Source organism: Helianthus annuus, chromosome 3, assembly GCF_002127325.2.
Source record: "Helianthus annuus cultivar XRQ/B chromosome 3, HanXRQr2.0-SUNRISE, whole genome shotgun sequence".
Lineage (NCBI taxonomy): Eukaryota > Viridiplantae > Streptophyta > Magnoliopsida > Asterales > Asteraceae > Helianthus > Helianthus annuus.
Genome location: NC_035435.2, coordinates 36,977,198 through 36,994,097, shown reverse-complemented (window position 1 = coordinate 36,994,097; position 16,900 = coordinate 36,977,198). Strand labels below are relative to the sequence as shown.

The 16,900-nt window shown below is 34.4% G+C and overlaps 1 protein-coding gene across 20 annotated transcripts; it reads right to left on the bottom strand.

The window, feature by feature from the left end:
• Positions 1-10,125: 10,125 nt before the first annotated feature.
• On the bottom strand, positions 10,126-15,484 carry LOC110886885 ((R)-mandelonitrile lyase-like). Of its 20 annotated transcripts, XM_035987879.1 has the most exons (11): positions 15,041-15,444; positions 14,825-14,898; positions 14,706-14,744; positions 14,514-14,628; positions 14,281-14,334; positions 13,963-14,063; positions 13,782-13,889; positions 13,426-13,597; positions 12,682-13,327; positions 11,929-12,588; positions 10,126-11,125 (listed from the first exon to the last, which is right to left on the bottom strand). In XM_035987879.1, the coding sequence occupies exons 9-11, from the start codon at positions 12,788-12,790 to the stop codon at positions 10,230-10,232; spliced, it is 1,665 nt and encodes a 554-aa protein (XP_035843772.1). In that variant the 5' UTR covers positions 12,791-13,327; positions 13,426-13,597; positions 13,782-13,889; positions 13,963-14,063; positions 14,281-14,334; positions 14,514-14,628; positions 14,706-14,744; positions 14,825-14,898; positions 15,041-15,444; the 3' UTR covers positions 10,126-10,229. The 20 variants fall into 20 exon arrangements, with proteins under 20 accessions (XP_035843772.1, XP_021990447.1, XP_021990452.1 ...); XM_022134755.2 differs by having other exon boundaries at positions 12,682-13,601; XM_022134760.2 differs by having other exon boundaries at positions 12,682-13,601; positions 14,514-14,567.
• Between the last annotated feature and the right edge of the window lie 1,416 nt (positions 15,485-16,900).

The following is a 16,900-nucleotide window of genomic DNA, read 5'->3' as shown; positions in this document are numbered from 1 at the left end:
TACTGAACCGGACGTACAACAATGGTTTTGGTACCGATATTTATTTTATTGTTCTCTTTCGATAAGCTGATAAGCTGACGCTGTATCGCTACCACACGGAACATCGGTACCGATACCTAAATTCATTTTTATGGTTTTTGGTTTCGAAAACTTTCATTTATATAACTATATCTGTGACGATAAATGAATATTGGTACCATTAGCGTGACAATCTGAACCATTGTTCAAACAACATTGGTGCCGGTACAATGTTTGTTTTTATAATTTTTGGTACAAATACTAATAAATTAACTAAAAAACAAATTAGTATTTTATAAAACAAATACTAATAAATTAACTAATAAATATAAAACTACTAAAAAACAAATTCTAAAAATTTTTCAATTACTGTTTATGGCCACTTAGAAATCATATGTACAGTACAATACATACATTAAAAATAATAAAAAATAGTAAAACAACCACTATTAATTAACTAATAAATTTAAAACTACTAAAAAACAAATTCTCAAAAATTTTCAATTACTGTTCATGGCCACTTAGAAATCATATGTATAACTAGTGAGATTTCCTTCGCGCTTAGAATACTTGTACTTGCAATAGCCTATAGTGATCAAAAGAGAAAACCTTACATCGTTCGGAAACAAAAAACGAATATCGATACGGGACCTATGTTGTTCATTTAATATCGATTCAATTGGTTTGCGTTCTATGTTTATTTATTTTTTCAACATTGCGATATAAATTTTTATAGAGTGAATTGCAAGTTTTGTCCTTTATCTTTATATCACTTTGCAGGCGCTGTCCTTTATGTTTAAAATTGACGAGTTTTGTACTTTATGTTTTCAAATCATACACGTTTTGTCCTTTAGGCCTAACCCAGTTAGTTTTTTCAGTTAAATTTGGTCATGTGCTTTGCACAAGAGGACATTTTTGTCAATTCATATTTACAGGGACTAATTGTGTAGATAATAAAAATAGCCAACATTTTTTAAAAATAAAAAAATACTTTAAAAAAAGTTTCAGTAAATAAAGTGTTCTCTCTCTCTCATTCACTATCTCTCCCTCTGATTTCTCACATCTCTCTCACACCACATCTCTCTCACACACAACCACCATTATCCACCCCCCACCACCACCACCACCATCCACCCCACAGCACCACCCTATCGAGTACAACCACCACCCACTGCTCTACACCTGACAAACAACCCCCTAGCCACCGCAACACTCCAACCACCACCCAGTGGATGGTGGTGAGACGGCGATTAGGGGTTTTCAGACCAAATCATCATAGCAGCTACAAGTAACGAGGGTGAATCGTTCAATGTTTAGACGATTGTAGATGCAAAACCGGGCAACAGTTACGGTTTCGCCATTCAAAGTATTAATCAGTGGGGTTTCACGAATGTTAGGGTTTCACGGCGGTGTAGCGATGGTTGTGTTGTAGGTGGTTGTGGTTGTGTTGCAGGCCGGTTACAAATGAAATGGAGAAGCTTTGCCAATTTAATGTCAAAAATTGTCGTTTCTGTTGATGATGGTTATTGAAGGCTCAGGTTTTTAGGATACTTTTGTTTTTGTCCGTTACCAGTTAGGCCAATTAAAGTGAGTTATGACTATAATAATCAAGCATCATTGATTTTAAATCACTTGCATCTTTTTGGGATACTTTTGGATTTGTTTAATTTTAAATCACTTTCAGTTGCATAAATGTTTTTACTTCACTGTCGGTTTAATTAAGTATCATTATTGGTTTCAGTTTAATCAATTATCATTGTGTAACTGATAGGCCAATTACAACTGCATACTAATCAAGTATCATTGGTGGCTGTGGGGTTTCACAACGGTGTAGTGATGGCCGGAGGTGGTTGAGGGTGGTGGTCGGAGGTGGTTGTTGGTTGTGCAGTGGTGGCCAGAGGTGGTTGTTGGTGGTGGCTGAGGAGAGCTAGAGAGAGGTGTTTCTTTATATATAAATATATATTTTTTTTTAAATTTGTTTTAATTATTAACTTATTGTTAAAGTAATTGGTAAAAAGACCAAATTGCTCTTGAGTGATCAGATTTAACAGAAAAAATTAACTGAGTTTGGCTTAAAGGACAAAACGTGTATGATTTGAAAACATAAAGTACAAAACTCGTCAATTTTAAACATAAAGGACAGCGCCTGCAAAGTGATATAAAGATAAAGGACAAAACTTGCAATTCACTCATTTTTATATAACGAATATTGTGCCGCAATCATACCAAACCGAACCGGAACCGACTGAACAACATTTGTATCGATACCAACATTTATTTATTTTCATTTTCACTCTGATTAATTGAACAACATTTGTATCGATACCAACATTTATTTATTTTCATTTTCATTCTGATTAATTGATACTATATCGCTACAGTATTATACCTAACTAAAGAACATCATTTTTGGTTTAGGAGTTTATTTATATATTTTTTCTTTTGATAAACTGACATTGTAATGCTACCCTACCATACCGAACATCAATAACGCTACCAGTACGTAGGGGTGTGCATGGGTCGGTTTGGGTCGGTTTTGATCAAAAAACATAACCATAACCGCGATGTCAGTTATTGGATAACCATAACCATTACCAACCATTACCGATCGGTTACGGTGGTTATGGTTATTCGGTTTTAATGGTTATAGCGGGTCGGTTATGGGTGGTTAACCGTGTATTTAGCTTAGCTAAAATAGCTTAATTTTTTTAACTTGATAATTGTTATTGCATATTTGTATATATTAGTATATTACATAGTATTAAAAATACATATAATCTATAATATTAATACCAATTATGATCAAATATTCAAATAAAGTGATATGATACATTCCATAAATTCAAATAAATTTTCAACCAAAACCATAAAATGATATGAAAAACCCATAAGTACTAAAAATCTTCAGTCAAAAACATCAAATATTAAAAATATGGGGAAAAGTCTTAAATCCTACAAAGATTTATTACATGTCGGTTCGGTTCGGTTATGGTGGGTATGGAAAAAATGATAACCATAACAGACCCGCTACTTTCGGTTTTCAAAAAAACCATTAACCGACCCATCGATTTTTTATTTGGTTCGGTTTTTTCGGTTCGGTTATTTCGGTTAACTCAGTTATGGTTCGGTTAATTCGGTTTTTTGCACATCCCTACCAGTACCGTGACACTCTAAACCGATGGGTGTCGTATGAACAACATCCATGCTAGTACTGATGTTTGTTTTTATCGTTTTCGGCAATGTAAAACATGTGTTGATTTCTATACCAAGTGCATGTATCGTTTTGGTAAAGTAACGAACCAAACCGATTCCGATCTAATGAACGCGGTAACATACCATCACAACGCGTAGGCAAATAACTTGAAATGTTAAAAAATAAATAAACATAGACACGGATTTATTTATTTAATTTTTATTTTTTTTATAAAAACTTAACACCAAAAAGCAAATTAAATAATCAATAAAATATAACCAATAAAAAATAAAAATACTTAAAACTTATCTATTACTATTTATTACTAAAAATAACACATAAATATATAAAAATTGTGATCTACTATTTATCACAAGTTTTAATTTTAATTAATATATATAATGTATAATAATAATAATTGTATATTTTTTATTTTTAAACTAAAAAGAGATAATCATAATGTCTTCATTTCAATCAATTTTAAAAATATTTTCCTTTGAAATGTCAATCACCAGTTCAATTTATTATTAATTTCTATAAACTAAAAACCTAAAAACCTTTTATGACACATATCTATTACAACTGATATCAAACCTTTCATTTTTTTCTTTTCTAACACAAACCACCTGTCGTATATAATATTTTTTTCTTTTCGAAAGTTCAAACAACTTCTTTCAAACTGCTATCTTCTTTTTCGTTTAACAATACAACTACCAATATCAATTCAGTTCTGCAACTCAACAAACAGTCAAATTCTATGGAATCCGTTCAAAACTTATTCATCTTTCCGATTCAAACTTCATCGTTCTCCTTATCAAAAATTAATGACACACCAAACGTTATTTTAGATCAACAACATCCTGGAATTGATTCCTTTTCAATCTTTTTCACAAAAATGACTTCGCTATCAAAACAGAATTATTCAAAGTGAAAATTACCAAAATGTCACTTGATGAACCAAAATTACTAAAATATTACCCTCCTGCGTTCTTGGACGGACTCCTACGACATGGGATGCGTCGGTCTGTCAACTTGAAAAGTCCATTAATGAGTAGCTTACACATGTCCGACAAAGGTGATGCGTCCACGGCGGACTCCTCCCATTGTACTTTGCAGACTCCTCCCATTGTACTTGGCAGACTCCTCTCATGTACTTGGCAGACTCCTCCCATTGGCTCGGCTGACTCTTCCCAACAGCTTGGCGGACTCCTCATATTTTGCCTGACTCCTCCCATTGCTCGGCTGACTCCTCACATTTCTTTTTAATTCTATCAAATATTTGTATCTATTTAATATAACATTATAACATAAAACATTAGAACAATACTTAAAAATTAGCAATATAACTTAAAACATTACAACATAACTTAAACATTATAACTTAAATATTACAACCTATTAACGTGATATAGCATGTTATTAAAAAAATAAAAAGAAGACAGTCAAATATAATTTTTAACGACAATATTTTGAGGTAAATTTTTACATCAATCAACTCCTATGCTCATTCTAATCAAAAGCCCTAAAACATGAGTTTGTAATTCAGAAAAAAAAATTAACTCCGTTAAGCTATTTTTAATGCTGATTATTATCAACCAAAAGTGGACCAATTCGGATTATTATCAGGATATAATTGAGATGGGATTATTACAGCCAAATTGAGAAAATTTGGATTATTTAAATTCAATTTGCTATATAATTACACCTATTGAACGCCTTTCTGTGTTTGAAAGTTTGAAAATTTATATTTAAGTGTCCTCTTTTCTTAATAACATCCTATGTCACCTTTTTAGGTTGTAATATTTAAGTTACGTTGTAATGTTTAAGTTATGTTGTAATGTTTTATGTTATATTTCTAATTTTTAAGTTATGTTATAATGTTTTATGTTATAATGTTATATTAAATAGATATAAATATTTGATAGAATTAAATAGAAATGTATGGAGTCAGCCGAGCAATGGGAGGAGTCAAACAAAATATGAGGAGTCCGCCAAGCCGTTAGGAAGAAGAGTCAGTCGAGCCAATGTGAGGAGTCTTCCAAGTATACGGGAGGAGTCTGCCATATACATGGGAGAAGTCTCCCAAGTATAATGGGAGGAGTCTGCCAAGTACATGGGAGGAGTCGGCCAAGTACATGGGAGGAGTCGGCCAAATATAATGGGAGGAGTCTGCCAAGTACAATGGGAGGAGTCTGCCAAGTACATGGGAGGAGTCTGCCGTCGACACATCACCTTTGTTGGACACGTGTAAGCTCCTCATTCATGGACTCTTCAAGTTGACATACGGACGCACCCCATGTCACAGGAGTCAACCAGTAACATTTGAGGTCAACATGCATTATACGTAAGTGTGGATAAGATTATAATATTCATTAACAGTCAATCGCACGGAAGAAAATATCGCATGATTTTAAAAGTGCATCTTTTATTAAGGCTTTCATCAAGAAACAAGGAATCTAGTATTCACAGAATCGCTCATATTCAAGAACTGAGTAGTACCAATAAATAAGATATAATAGTGGCCAAGTGTTATCGCATATTTACCGTACTCGCAATGTTCTAGCCATTATCCCGACGGCATACCAACACCCATCACACTATATCTATGCAAGTAATTTAGCTTATCTCGAAACTTATATTAAGGCATTTTTCTTAAGTTCAAGTCTAAATATTATCCTGGGTGCTACCAGTAATAGCAATTTCCTAACTCTTTCGTTTAAGCTTAGGTATTATCACCACACCTAATTGCTTAAACTAGTGGCTCTGATACCACTTCTGTCACAACCCCGACCATACCCCGGATGGGAGCTGTGAACAATCAAGTGGTACCGATGGTGATTTTGAAAATATTGCAGCGGAGATTTCATCAGGATCGTGAGTTAAGAAAAATATCAGAGTTTAGAAACACCGGATTTTTATTTATTAAACAGATGAGGATAAACTTATGTTTTACAAAGGTTGCTTTAATAGGGGATAAACCCGAATACATAAAACAACTTTTTTTAATTTAATTCATAAAATAAACCACTTCTTTAAGCCTTTCGGTGCAGTATCACAACTCTTATTCCAACATACTGTAATCACCTAACACGCGTTTAAAAATATTTTATCAGCAGGAAATACAAGTGAGTTCATTCATTTATATAAAAAGACACGGTATTGTAATTTACAGCATCAACGGTTTTTACATTTGTTTCATCTTTCAGTTACTTAAATCAGTATTTGTCACACATCCTATTTCGGCGACCGTGGTCATATCACAGTTGGCTAACTCTTTGTCCAATAGCAACGAGTGTCAAGTAATGTATGCAAAACCCCATATACCCGCAGTAATTTAAGAATACAGAAACTTGATCACTGTAAATACAACTTGGAAAACATTTAGGGTTTTAAAAATCTTTTAAGAAAATAAGATTAACTCACTTGCAAAATTAGGGTTTTGATTTAATAGGCCTCCTGATTCTAAGCCTTTTGATTAACAGTAAGTTTATAGCTCCAAGTCTTCTGATAATTAAGCATCTACTTTATCAGTGAATTTTTAAGCCTTCTGATTCTAACCCTTAATTTCACAAAATGTAATTCGTATTAATGTACAAACCCAACTCAAACTTTAACGAGAATCACGAGATCCAAACCACACCGTAGTTAACAAAGTATAGCGTTATACAGGCAGTGCTTTGGCATCCGTTTGATTAGTTTATTGATCAATCGGACAATGTATCATTTCAGTGATTAGGGTTTAATATACGAGAATACAAAGAGACAGAGATACGAAAGTTCAGAGGATCGATTCAGAAGTCGAAAAGGTGCGAATGATTCTGTCCCAGACCTTGCCTTTATATAGCCAGGTTTGATTCTCCCGCGCGTCGCGGGAGGGGACAGGGTCTCTCCTGCGTGGTGCAAGGGAGGTCCACCTGGCCTAAAATTCCCACATGTCCTAGGTAGGTTGGACATGTGTCGGGCCATGGTGACACGTGTCCTCGGCCACCTTCTACGCCAAATCATGTGTTTTCTCGATTTTTGTGCTGGTTCTTTTCGTGTTTGCTGGGGTCTTGATCCTAAATGGTTCGGTTTTTAGTTTTGAGTTTAGTAAGGGTACTTTTGTGTGGGTTGGTTCATCAACCGTCAAGTTTTCGTAACCGCTAAGTTTTTTGATTGAGTACTACAAGTTTCGTCGCGTGCACTTGGGGTTTTGATTACAGGTTGTCATCAGGAATATTTTTGAGGCTCGTTACAGTAAGAAAGGCAAACTCGCCCCTCGTTTTATAGGTCCTTTCATGATTCTCGAGAGAATTGGCAAGTGCGTATCGTCTAGACTTACCTCAAGAAATCAACAACGTTCATTCAACGTTTAAGGGTGTTCAAACCCCAAGAAGTACTTCGCATTTCTGTACTTTCCATATTTAGCAAGTTGTATTCACATTTCTATTTTTTTGAAACTTGTATTCGAGTTGTTTTCGTATTTCACTTCCAAACTTTTAATCCGAGACTTTGATCATAATGGAAACTCATGTTTATGTCTTGTTAAACTCATACTTATGTCTTATGCAATCAATTGTCAAATACACATTTACATGCAAACCAACACTTATTATACACTTGAATTATTGATCATACGTACAAGATAATCATCACATACTTACAAACACGTTCTATGCTTTAAAACAAGCTAAAACACAAGAAAACAACATAAAAAACCTTAAAACCAAGTGCAGGGACCAAAGTTGAACAAAAACCAAAGATTAGATTACACTACCCGTCGCGCCACGCAACAGGGAAGGTTTACCTGGTCGCGTGGTGCGAGCAGGGTTGATCCGCATCATGTTTTCTCTCCCAATCGGGTTTCACCCTTTTCCACCTCTTTTTACCTCTAATCACCTTCTAACCTCTTTAAAACACAAACCCTAATTTTCCTTATAAAACCAAGCCTCCTCTGACATATTTTCACTTTCCACAACGCCAAATTACTCTCAAACACTCCAAAATCATCAAGAAATTCTCTAAGTTGGGAAGAAAGCTCTAAGTGTTCAAGTGAGCTTTCAACTTACTTTCTTTATCATTTCTTCTTGTTTTTTCCTTCCATTCCACTTAATAACCTCTAGAAATGTTTACACAAGTTTACCATGGTAAACTAAGTTAACACCACCATATTTGAGGTCCAAAGTTAGATTTAAATTATGCTTTTTGTAAAACATTTATCTTTTGCAACTTTTCCTTACAACATGAACTCAACCTTATTCCCACCTAACTTGCATGTTGATGGACTTGAGTTGGGGCTTCATTTCAGAAAGATTGAGGTGCAAAATCAAACTAACCTAAGTCATCAAGCACATTTACTAGTAATAATGTGTCCAAACTACACTAAGTCTCCTAACATTTGCCATGATTGGAATGCACAAGTCTAGTTTTGAGTTTCGCTCGGTTATTTGATGAATTAGACGTGTATTTTTATTTTATTTTAAAGTTCTATTCATTACCAACCGAAATCATCAACTAAGTTGATGATTTTGTGTTTTGGTGAATCATATATACTGAGGTTTACTGGATGGAAATTATCCTACCTCCTTGCTTGACATACTTGAAAATACTTGGCCATAAGACTTAAAGAACTTACATATATATATATATATATACACACACACACACAGACACATTTATATAAATATCTATAAACTATCACTATCAACCAAACACTAAGCACTAACCAGTTGATGAATATATGTTAAGGGTTATGGTTTTAGTATCTTGAATTGAACTCCTCATGTTTGGACTTCCGATAGGTGACCTTGTGCCTATGAAAAGCACTTAATCATGGTGTCCAAATTTGGGTGTTTCATCATGATAAATTTTATGTACATTCTTACAAAGTAAGCATCTCACATTTACATTCTGATTCCAAATTCCGTCGAACTCATACGCCTCGTTAATCCTTGTAGGATAACTCGGCAGTTTCTCTAAACACTCAAACGCATCAACTCACGTACGATGGATTTACTATGCAAACCGTGAGACTCGATCACATTTTCCTTTTTACACACTTTGTTTGCAACATGTACACAATATTACAAGTCACATACTCACGATTAAACTTATTCATATAAACACTCTATCCATTAAAAACATGATACGTGTTATATTCTTGTTATTACATGCTATACTCACTCTTATGTACTAAATGCTTATTAATTTGCAAGCCTATGTTAACAATAATAGCGCTACAAGATTAACGTACCGCCCGTATGTTAATAAACAATGTTTGTAAATTACCATGATGGATATGAGACATATTTTAGTCACTACTATATTATGTAATCAAACTTGTATGCTCGGCAACTTTATGTTGACTTTTACTTTAATACATGTTGCAGGAAACTAGTTATGACACATAAAGAACGTTATTCAGGGTGGACTAGAAACATAACTAAACTTTTATTTATGTATTTGTTTCATGTTGTTATGTTTAGAAACACATGGCTAGGCACGTATCAGACAATGTCTTGTTTGTCGGTTTTCTTAAAGTTCTAAATGTTATCCATGGTGTCATCATATAACACATGTTTGCAACGGTTTCGTTTGTTTGTTTATGGTCTTGAATGTTATCAAACGACAAATATGTTTTGTTTTTCTAATATAAAGTTACATATGTTATCAACACCTCCTTAAATATGTGGGTTCGCTAAAATGTCTCACATTAGCTTTTTTCGCGGTTTTATACTCCGCAGCAACGTTTGGGACTTCTTCGTAGTAGAATTTGAAGGACCAATTCAAACAACAAGGTATGTCATGATTTTCTCATATATTGTTATATTAAATTAATATTTTATTACTTTGTGTATATCTAGTTTGTTCTAACTTTTTAATGTGAACGATATGTTAGAATTTTCCAGAAAATGAATTTTCTAGTAACGAACTCATTCAACACAAAGGGTTCAATCTATTATTAAACTAATCTTATTAGTTAACGTGATATTACTAAAAGGCGGAAGTAAGACATAAATGACACATCAGATACAATACACTAGATGTATTCTAAGAACGGATGCCCTTGACTTGCTGCTCTCTCTTCAAGCATTTTGATACCAATATACCGGCCCAACATCATAGTGGTTGCTTGTGGATTTGTTCCCGGTGAGTTAAAAAATGTTGAAGCATCGACGACTCGTAAAGAATCAACCCCGATGACTTTCAGATTGCTATCAACCACCTTGTTAGGCAAGCATCCACCATGGATATGCCAAAATGTGGACAAAGTGTCACGACAGAAACTCGCAATGGTCTCGTAATCAGATGACTCCTCAGGTAACGGCAACCCAAGAAATTCGAAATTTTGTCCACCAAACTTGTACTCTTCCATGGTTGGAGTAGCCAACAGTTTTCTAATAACTTCCACAGCGTTCCAGCATTCATTTACGTCTTCGGTGTGATTGTAATAATTAAAGCGGACGCTTGGGCCAACTGTTACATTAGATGCAGATAAGAGATGCAATGAACCTGTTGATTTAGGCCTAGTAATCTTTCCACCAATTATCTGCACACTTGAGTTAAAAATTGCCACTGAACCGACAAAAGGTATGATACTCGTGAGAGGTGTGTTTGGGGCGACTGTAAACGACTCAATGTATGGTCCACTTTCGGTAATCCCAGCCACACGGAGGCCTAAATCTGTTATTGAATCTCGAAGCAAGATATTTACCCCAGTTCGTGGATTATCAGCCATGAACTGGCCGATGAAAGGATGGTCCCGAACAACAGGAATATTCAAGGATGTAAGGTTCGAGGTTGGCCCGAGTCCACTTAGCAGCAAAAGTTGCGGACTTCCAATGGCTCCGGCACTCAAAATTACCTCTCCGTTTGTTCTTACATGAACTATGTGATATTTTCCGTTTGAATCGTGGTATGCAACTCCAACCGCAGCTATGCAAGAAAAAAATACAAATAGCTATCAAATGCGGATGAATTTTAATACTAAAATCATAAATTAAAATTATCTTTTTTATGCTTTTCTCAACAACCTAATGATTTTTCAGCATATTGGTTGAGAATTGATAAAACTTTTGTTGTTTAGGCTTTTTTTTTTTTTTTTTTTTTTTTTTTTTTTTTTTGTCTTGGGTTTACTAGCTATGTTGGACCTATTCTATATATCATGAATCTTTCACTGTTAAGTTAAAAAATGTAATGGTTTGGGTATTAGATTTATCACAATTCTTCTTCTGAATTTCTCTAATCTTATATGGAATATTGGATTTTAATAATCACAACTATTCACCTTTGGCCGCTAACCATCGGGGGTCCAAGCTATTAACATATTGGCCTCTAATAGATCTTAACTAATAGAACCCGAACACCATTAGTCTCCCATCGCTGGAAAAACGTTTTTGGCCATAAAACTCAACATTTTTGTCCCAGACCTTTTTGTAAACTTAGATCGGACCTTTAGAAACCTTTTTCTGACCAAAAACGGTTTTCGGCGACCCGAGACTAACGACGTTAGGGTTCTGTTAGTTAGGGTCCATTGGTGGCAAATATATCAATAGTTGGGACTGTCAGTTGTTATTTTTTTTTTCTTGGGACTGTTGGCAGCCAACGAGGAATAGTTGGATTATTAAAATCCAATATTCCATCTTATATTGTTCTGCCTTGTGTCAATATCAATTATATCAAAAACAATGTTGGTTTCAACAACCTAACTAGATCATGAAGCTAGAATGGTTAATTACCTAAAGGGTCAGAGGTGGAGAAGATCACCCTGTCGACCATCGCATGAACCAACACATCCAAATTTTCCGGGTTGGCATTGTTCAGAAGCTCAACTGCCCCATGTCGTATCCCCGAATCATTGAATGTTGAACCACCAATCTTGGTTCCTCGAACGTGGTCAAAGGTGAACCCATTATCAGGAACAACTCCTGATTCGAGTAATCCATTAAAGAAAGAAGTTTGAAACCTATTTAAACGTCCTGGACGAGTAACAATACTATTTTCTACCCACTCGTAGGCTCTTTCAACAGCTCCCATATCCCATTCGATACCTGCATTATCATAAAAGTAGTCATCGGCTCTCGAATAAAACCCACCATTTATCATGCTACCGCCCCCCAAAATCCTCGCCCTTGCGTTCTGTAAACCATCTTCCGAAACAAAAGTTTGAACCGGTGAATCATTATCATTTGCAGCTAGGATATTCTGAAAGACATTACTTTCATATAAAACGCTCTTGTTCAAACTACTGCCCCTCTCAAGTAGCAGGACAGAATATGATTCAGATAAAGTGGCAGCTAACGGGCAACCAGCAGTCCCTCCACCGATAATGATGTAATCGTAAGCTTTCGCAGGAGAGAAATCAGTGGCTTCGTATGTAAAACGAAGGTAACCTGAATCTGCATAACATACATACATCATTTGAGCAATATATATCAATATCTAGAGATCGATCTTTTATCTGAATTCTGAATAGATTTAGTGATTCTTGCCTGGAGGAGAATTCTGGTGAACAAAGCAATTTACTTCTTGTTGTAGCCAAATGCAGAGCAGGAGAAAAAAAAGAGAAACATTGTGCAACATTGTTTGAAAGTTCAACATTATGATTGTTGGCAGTACTGCTTTAAAAGATGAGAAGTAGAAGTGACTGTTCTAGCCTCTTCAAGGCGATCTGAGGCTATAAGGTAACAAACGACTGGTATTTTTTTACAACTCTCGTGGAGAATAACACAAATTTATAGATGAGGAGTATGTAGGACTAATTAATGGTGTTTTGTTTTTTTCGATCAAAAGAATAGACTTGATAAAGTAGCTTTGAATTAATTGCTGCCGTGTTTCTTTTTCTTTAGTTCTTTCAGCAAAACGTCCAAACAAGAGAGGTACTACCTTATCACTTTTTTTTTTTTTTTTTTTTTTTTGCTTCTTAACAAAACGTGTTTAATTCTTCAGATACAAGAGAGTACTACCTTATCACGTCTTTTTTTTTTTAGGCTTCTTAACAAAAGGCTCAAACAAGAGAGTACAACCTTATCACGTCTTTTTTTTTTCTTTTTTTTTTTTTTGCTTCTTTAACACAACTAGTGGAATTCGGCCCGCGCGTTGCGCGGGGACTACGGAAATTCGAGCCCGCTCACCTTCCTAGTAAAAATTATAGCCACATATTATAAGACTCAAAACTGGCGTTCTTACAATTGAACCAAAATAAGGTCAAGCACTTGAAAAACCATAGCACTTACAATACACCTAGCCGATCAACTAATATCCAAGTGACCTCAAAACCTTCATAATCATTGATCAGCCGCAGCTTCATATACGACTGTTCACCAAGAAGTTGCTTTCTACAAAATCAGCTAACTGGACATCATGGTTCTTGTTGGCTAACTCTTAACTTACCATAAAGTTCACCTCCTTTCTATGCATGAGATAAGGGCAATTAAAAATAGATTGATTACATACACATTTGATACGAAACCTCTTAACGACAGAAATATAATCACATTGCCATATTTATAGGATAGACACACAAGTCTATTAGACAATTTTTTTTTTTGTTAGTGATCATGGGATGCTAGTGTTATGTATTTATAGGTACCTGGTGAGTATTCGAGCATCAATTTTGATGCAATGTTTTTGGAGTCAGGTGTATCTCAATCAAATCATATGCAGCCACCATCTTGGTTTCCCAAGTTACATGTCCAAGCTGATAAAATATGAATGATTATTATAAATCAATTTCGATGAAGTACTAAATAAAAAAAAATTAAACGACATACCCAAATTTGTGTCGCACGGTCCTACCGGTGTCAACCAACTGAGCCAGCTCCCTCTTCGTCTAACTAATATGGACTCCTTTGTTATTTTTCATCAATTTAATCTGAGATTCAAGCAACATATTTAGTTTCCAAGAGCGAATTAATTATATTGACACGAAGATTAGGGAATAGGATGTTGAACTGCAAATTTACTGAATTAGAATGGAACAAAAACACTGAATCAAGTTTTATATGTTGACATACAACCACAGAAAAAACTAAAAAACGTTCAAATCTGACTAAATAAATAACAGTTTGCCCAAATTAATGAAATCATACCACCAAGCAGAAAAGCCCAGCCAACCTTCACCATCGTCCATCGCTAGCTACTGCCTGTTTAGTACATATCAGTTCAATTTAAAAAGTGACAAAATATTTAACTTCAATTAAGCTAGACACTCATCTATATAAAAAAATGGAGTTCGCCAATAAGAGGAATCTTGTGATAATCAATGAGGAATCTGGAATACACATACAATTTGCACAAAATTAAGCATACATGGAAGAAGTACCTGATGTTGTCTTTGTTTTTTAGAAGAAAACTATCGCAGAGCGGCAGAGAAACACTTCAAAAAGTAGCAAAAAGCGCAATAACAGATTCAATGATTGAGAAACATGCTTTGAACCCTAGTAGAAAGTTACAATCTTTAAACAACCCACCATGTAAGAAAAAGCAACTTCAATCAAGAAAACAAAACCCTAACCTTGTGAAATGGGTCACCATTGCAGACCACCATCATAACCTTCAACAACCACAAGTTCAAACAAATCATCAAATAAGAAGATTATAAACATAAAACACACTTTTATACATAATACATACAATTAAGTTCTCAAACCTAAGATTATACCCAAATAAAGGTCACCAATGACTCCATTCCTAATTTCCTTCTAAACCTAAAGTTCCCGTGAACAATAAAAAACAAATCAGTTTAGGATAACTTCAATAACCAAAACAAATTGCAAGAAAATCAAACAAATAGCAAGGTATTTGTTCCATTTGCATAACCCTAACTAATTTCAACAAAATCAAACATACCTATTCCTGAATGAAGCAGCACTTTCGAGATGTGAAGGAATCACACTGATAGGGAAGTCGGAAGGTCGGAAGTCATGGCCGATCACCGGAGCAGAAGGCCGGAAGTCAGCGCCACTACTTTGGGGTCGCTTTGAAGGGAAGTTTATTATTGCCGCGTCATAGTGTCACAGCAGAACCCTTAAGCACCATCGCCTTCTACCGTTGTTTGCTGCGTCAAAAACACCGGACCTTGACCACCGATCGGTGGCCGGACGGTGACCACCGCCGGTTCCTCCGTCACCGTCGCTCATCTGTGGACCTGTCTAATCTGGGTATTGATATGGAAGAAGAAAATAAGATGAAGAGCGGTGGAGGCTGAGGAGACCCCACGTGTGTTGTGTTGAATACCTAAAATGCCCTAACCAAACACTGTTCATTTCATTCGAAATTTAATATATGTATAATTACGTACGGGATCAAAATAATTGCAAGAGACTTTATGATCCTACATTATTACTTGTTTAATTGCAAGAGACTTTATAATCCTACGTTATTACTTGTAGAGTATCTTCTAGACTTAAAATATAAACGTGTGTAAAGTGATGCCTAGACTATAAGGTTGAGGGTTGAAGTCGATATTGAATATTTGTGCGAACATCTACAACAACAAACTTGCTCTAAACTCCAGACTGTCTAGTTATCATGACATGTCACTTCAAACCACCGTCATTCCAAGCCCCATTTTTTTTCTTCAACAATAAACGACCATTCCAACCCACTCCAAACCTCTAGCTCATTATCCATTTCATCACTTACTTTTCATTTTATTTAAACTATAACTAATTAGTATAATCCATTTTTATTTTATTTAACTAATAGTTATAATTATTTTTATTACTAAATGAATTTAAAACGGAGGGTTTAGAAACAAGTAAAAAGCGATCGATTAAAAAAATGAACGATTTTAATAAATAAAAGGTTTAAAAAATAAAGAGTTTTGAACAAACGGACGGTTTTAAAGATATGAACGATTTAAATAAACGATATATTAACAAAAGATGAACAGTTTAAAAAGAAGTTTGAGAAAAGAACGACCATAAAAGATGTTTATAAAAGACAAAGTTACTTAACTAAAATGAGTTTTATTAAATAATTATCATTAAAATAACTAAATAATAAAAACAAAACAACAATAAAAAATTAAAAAAACAAAATTAAAACTTTTTTTTAATATATACAAATAAAAAAATGCATCCTATTGAGAGTGAAGAATGAGATTGTAGTTTGGTTTTTGTTAATTTAAGTAATTACATAAACAATATGTTAAATATTAAAAGAAACATTAAAACTTACATAAATAGCCCTTAAGACATAAAAGTACTAAAATACCCTTATAGTTAACAAAATAAAGTAACATAATTAGTGTTAGGGCCAAAACCATTACAAAATGCAATCTTAATGTTTGATATGTCAAAATATTCCTTTTTAGATCAAAATGGTTAAACTGGCTAAAACTTAGTGGCCAAAATAGTAATTTATTCTAAAAATCAAACATGTAACAAGGTAATTAACTTATTTTTTTGTTTTCTAGTATTTTTATTTAATTATAAATTTAAATTATATAACAATGTTATTAACTTTTTTTTTGTTTTCTTACAACGGCTCTTTTCCAAATGACTATTTTTGCAATGGCTAGTTTTTCAAATGGCTACTTTTGCAACGGCTACTTTTTACTGGCTATTAATTTAATTCGTGTTTCAAACAACATATGCACTTCTCAACTAATAATTCACTGCACATATTCATAAAAAATGGCAAGAAACAGGTGGACCAAAAACGAAGAGATGGCTCTGCTCGGCTCTTTGTTGGACTTATGCGACA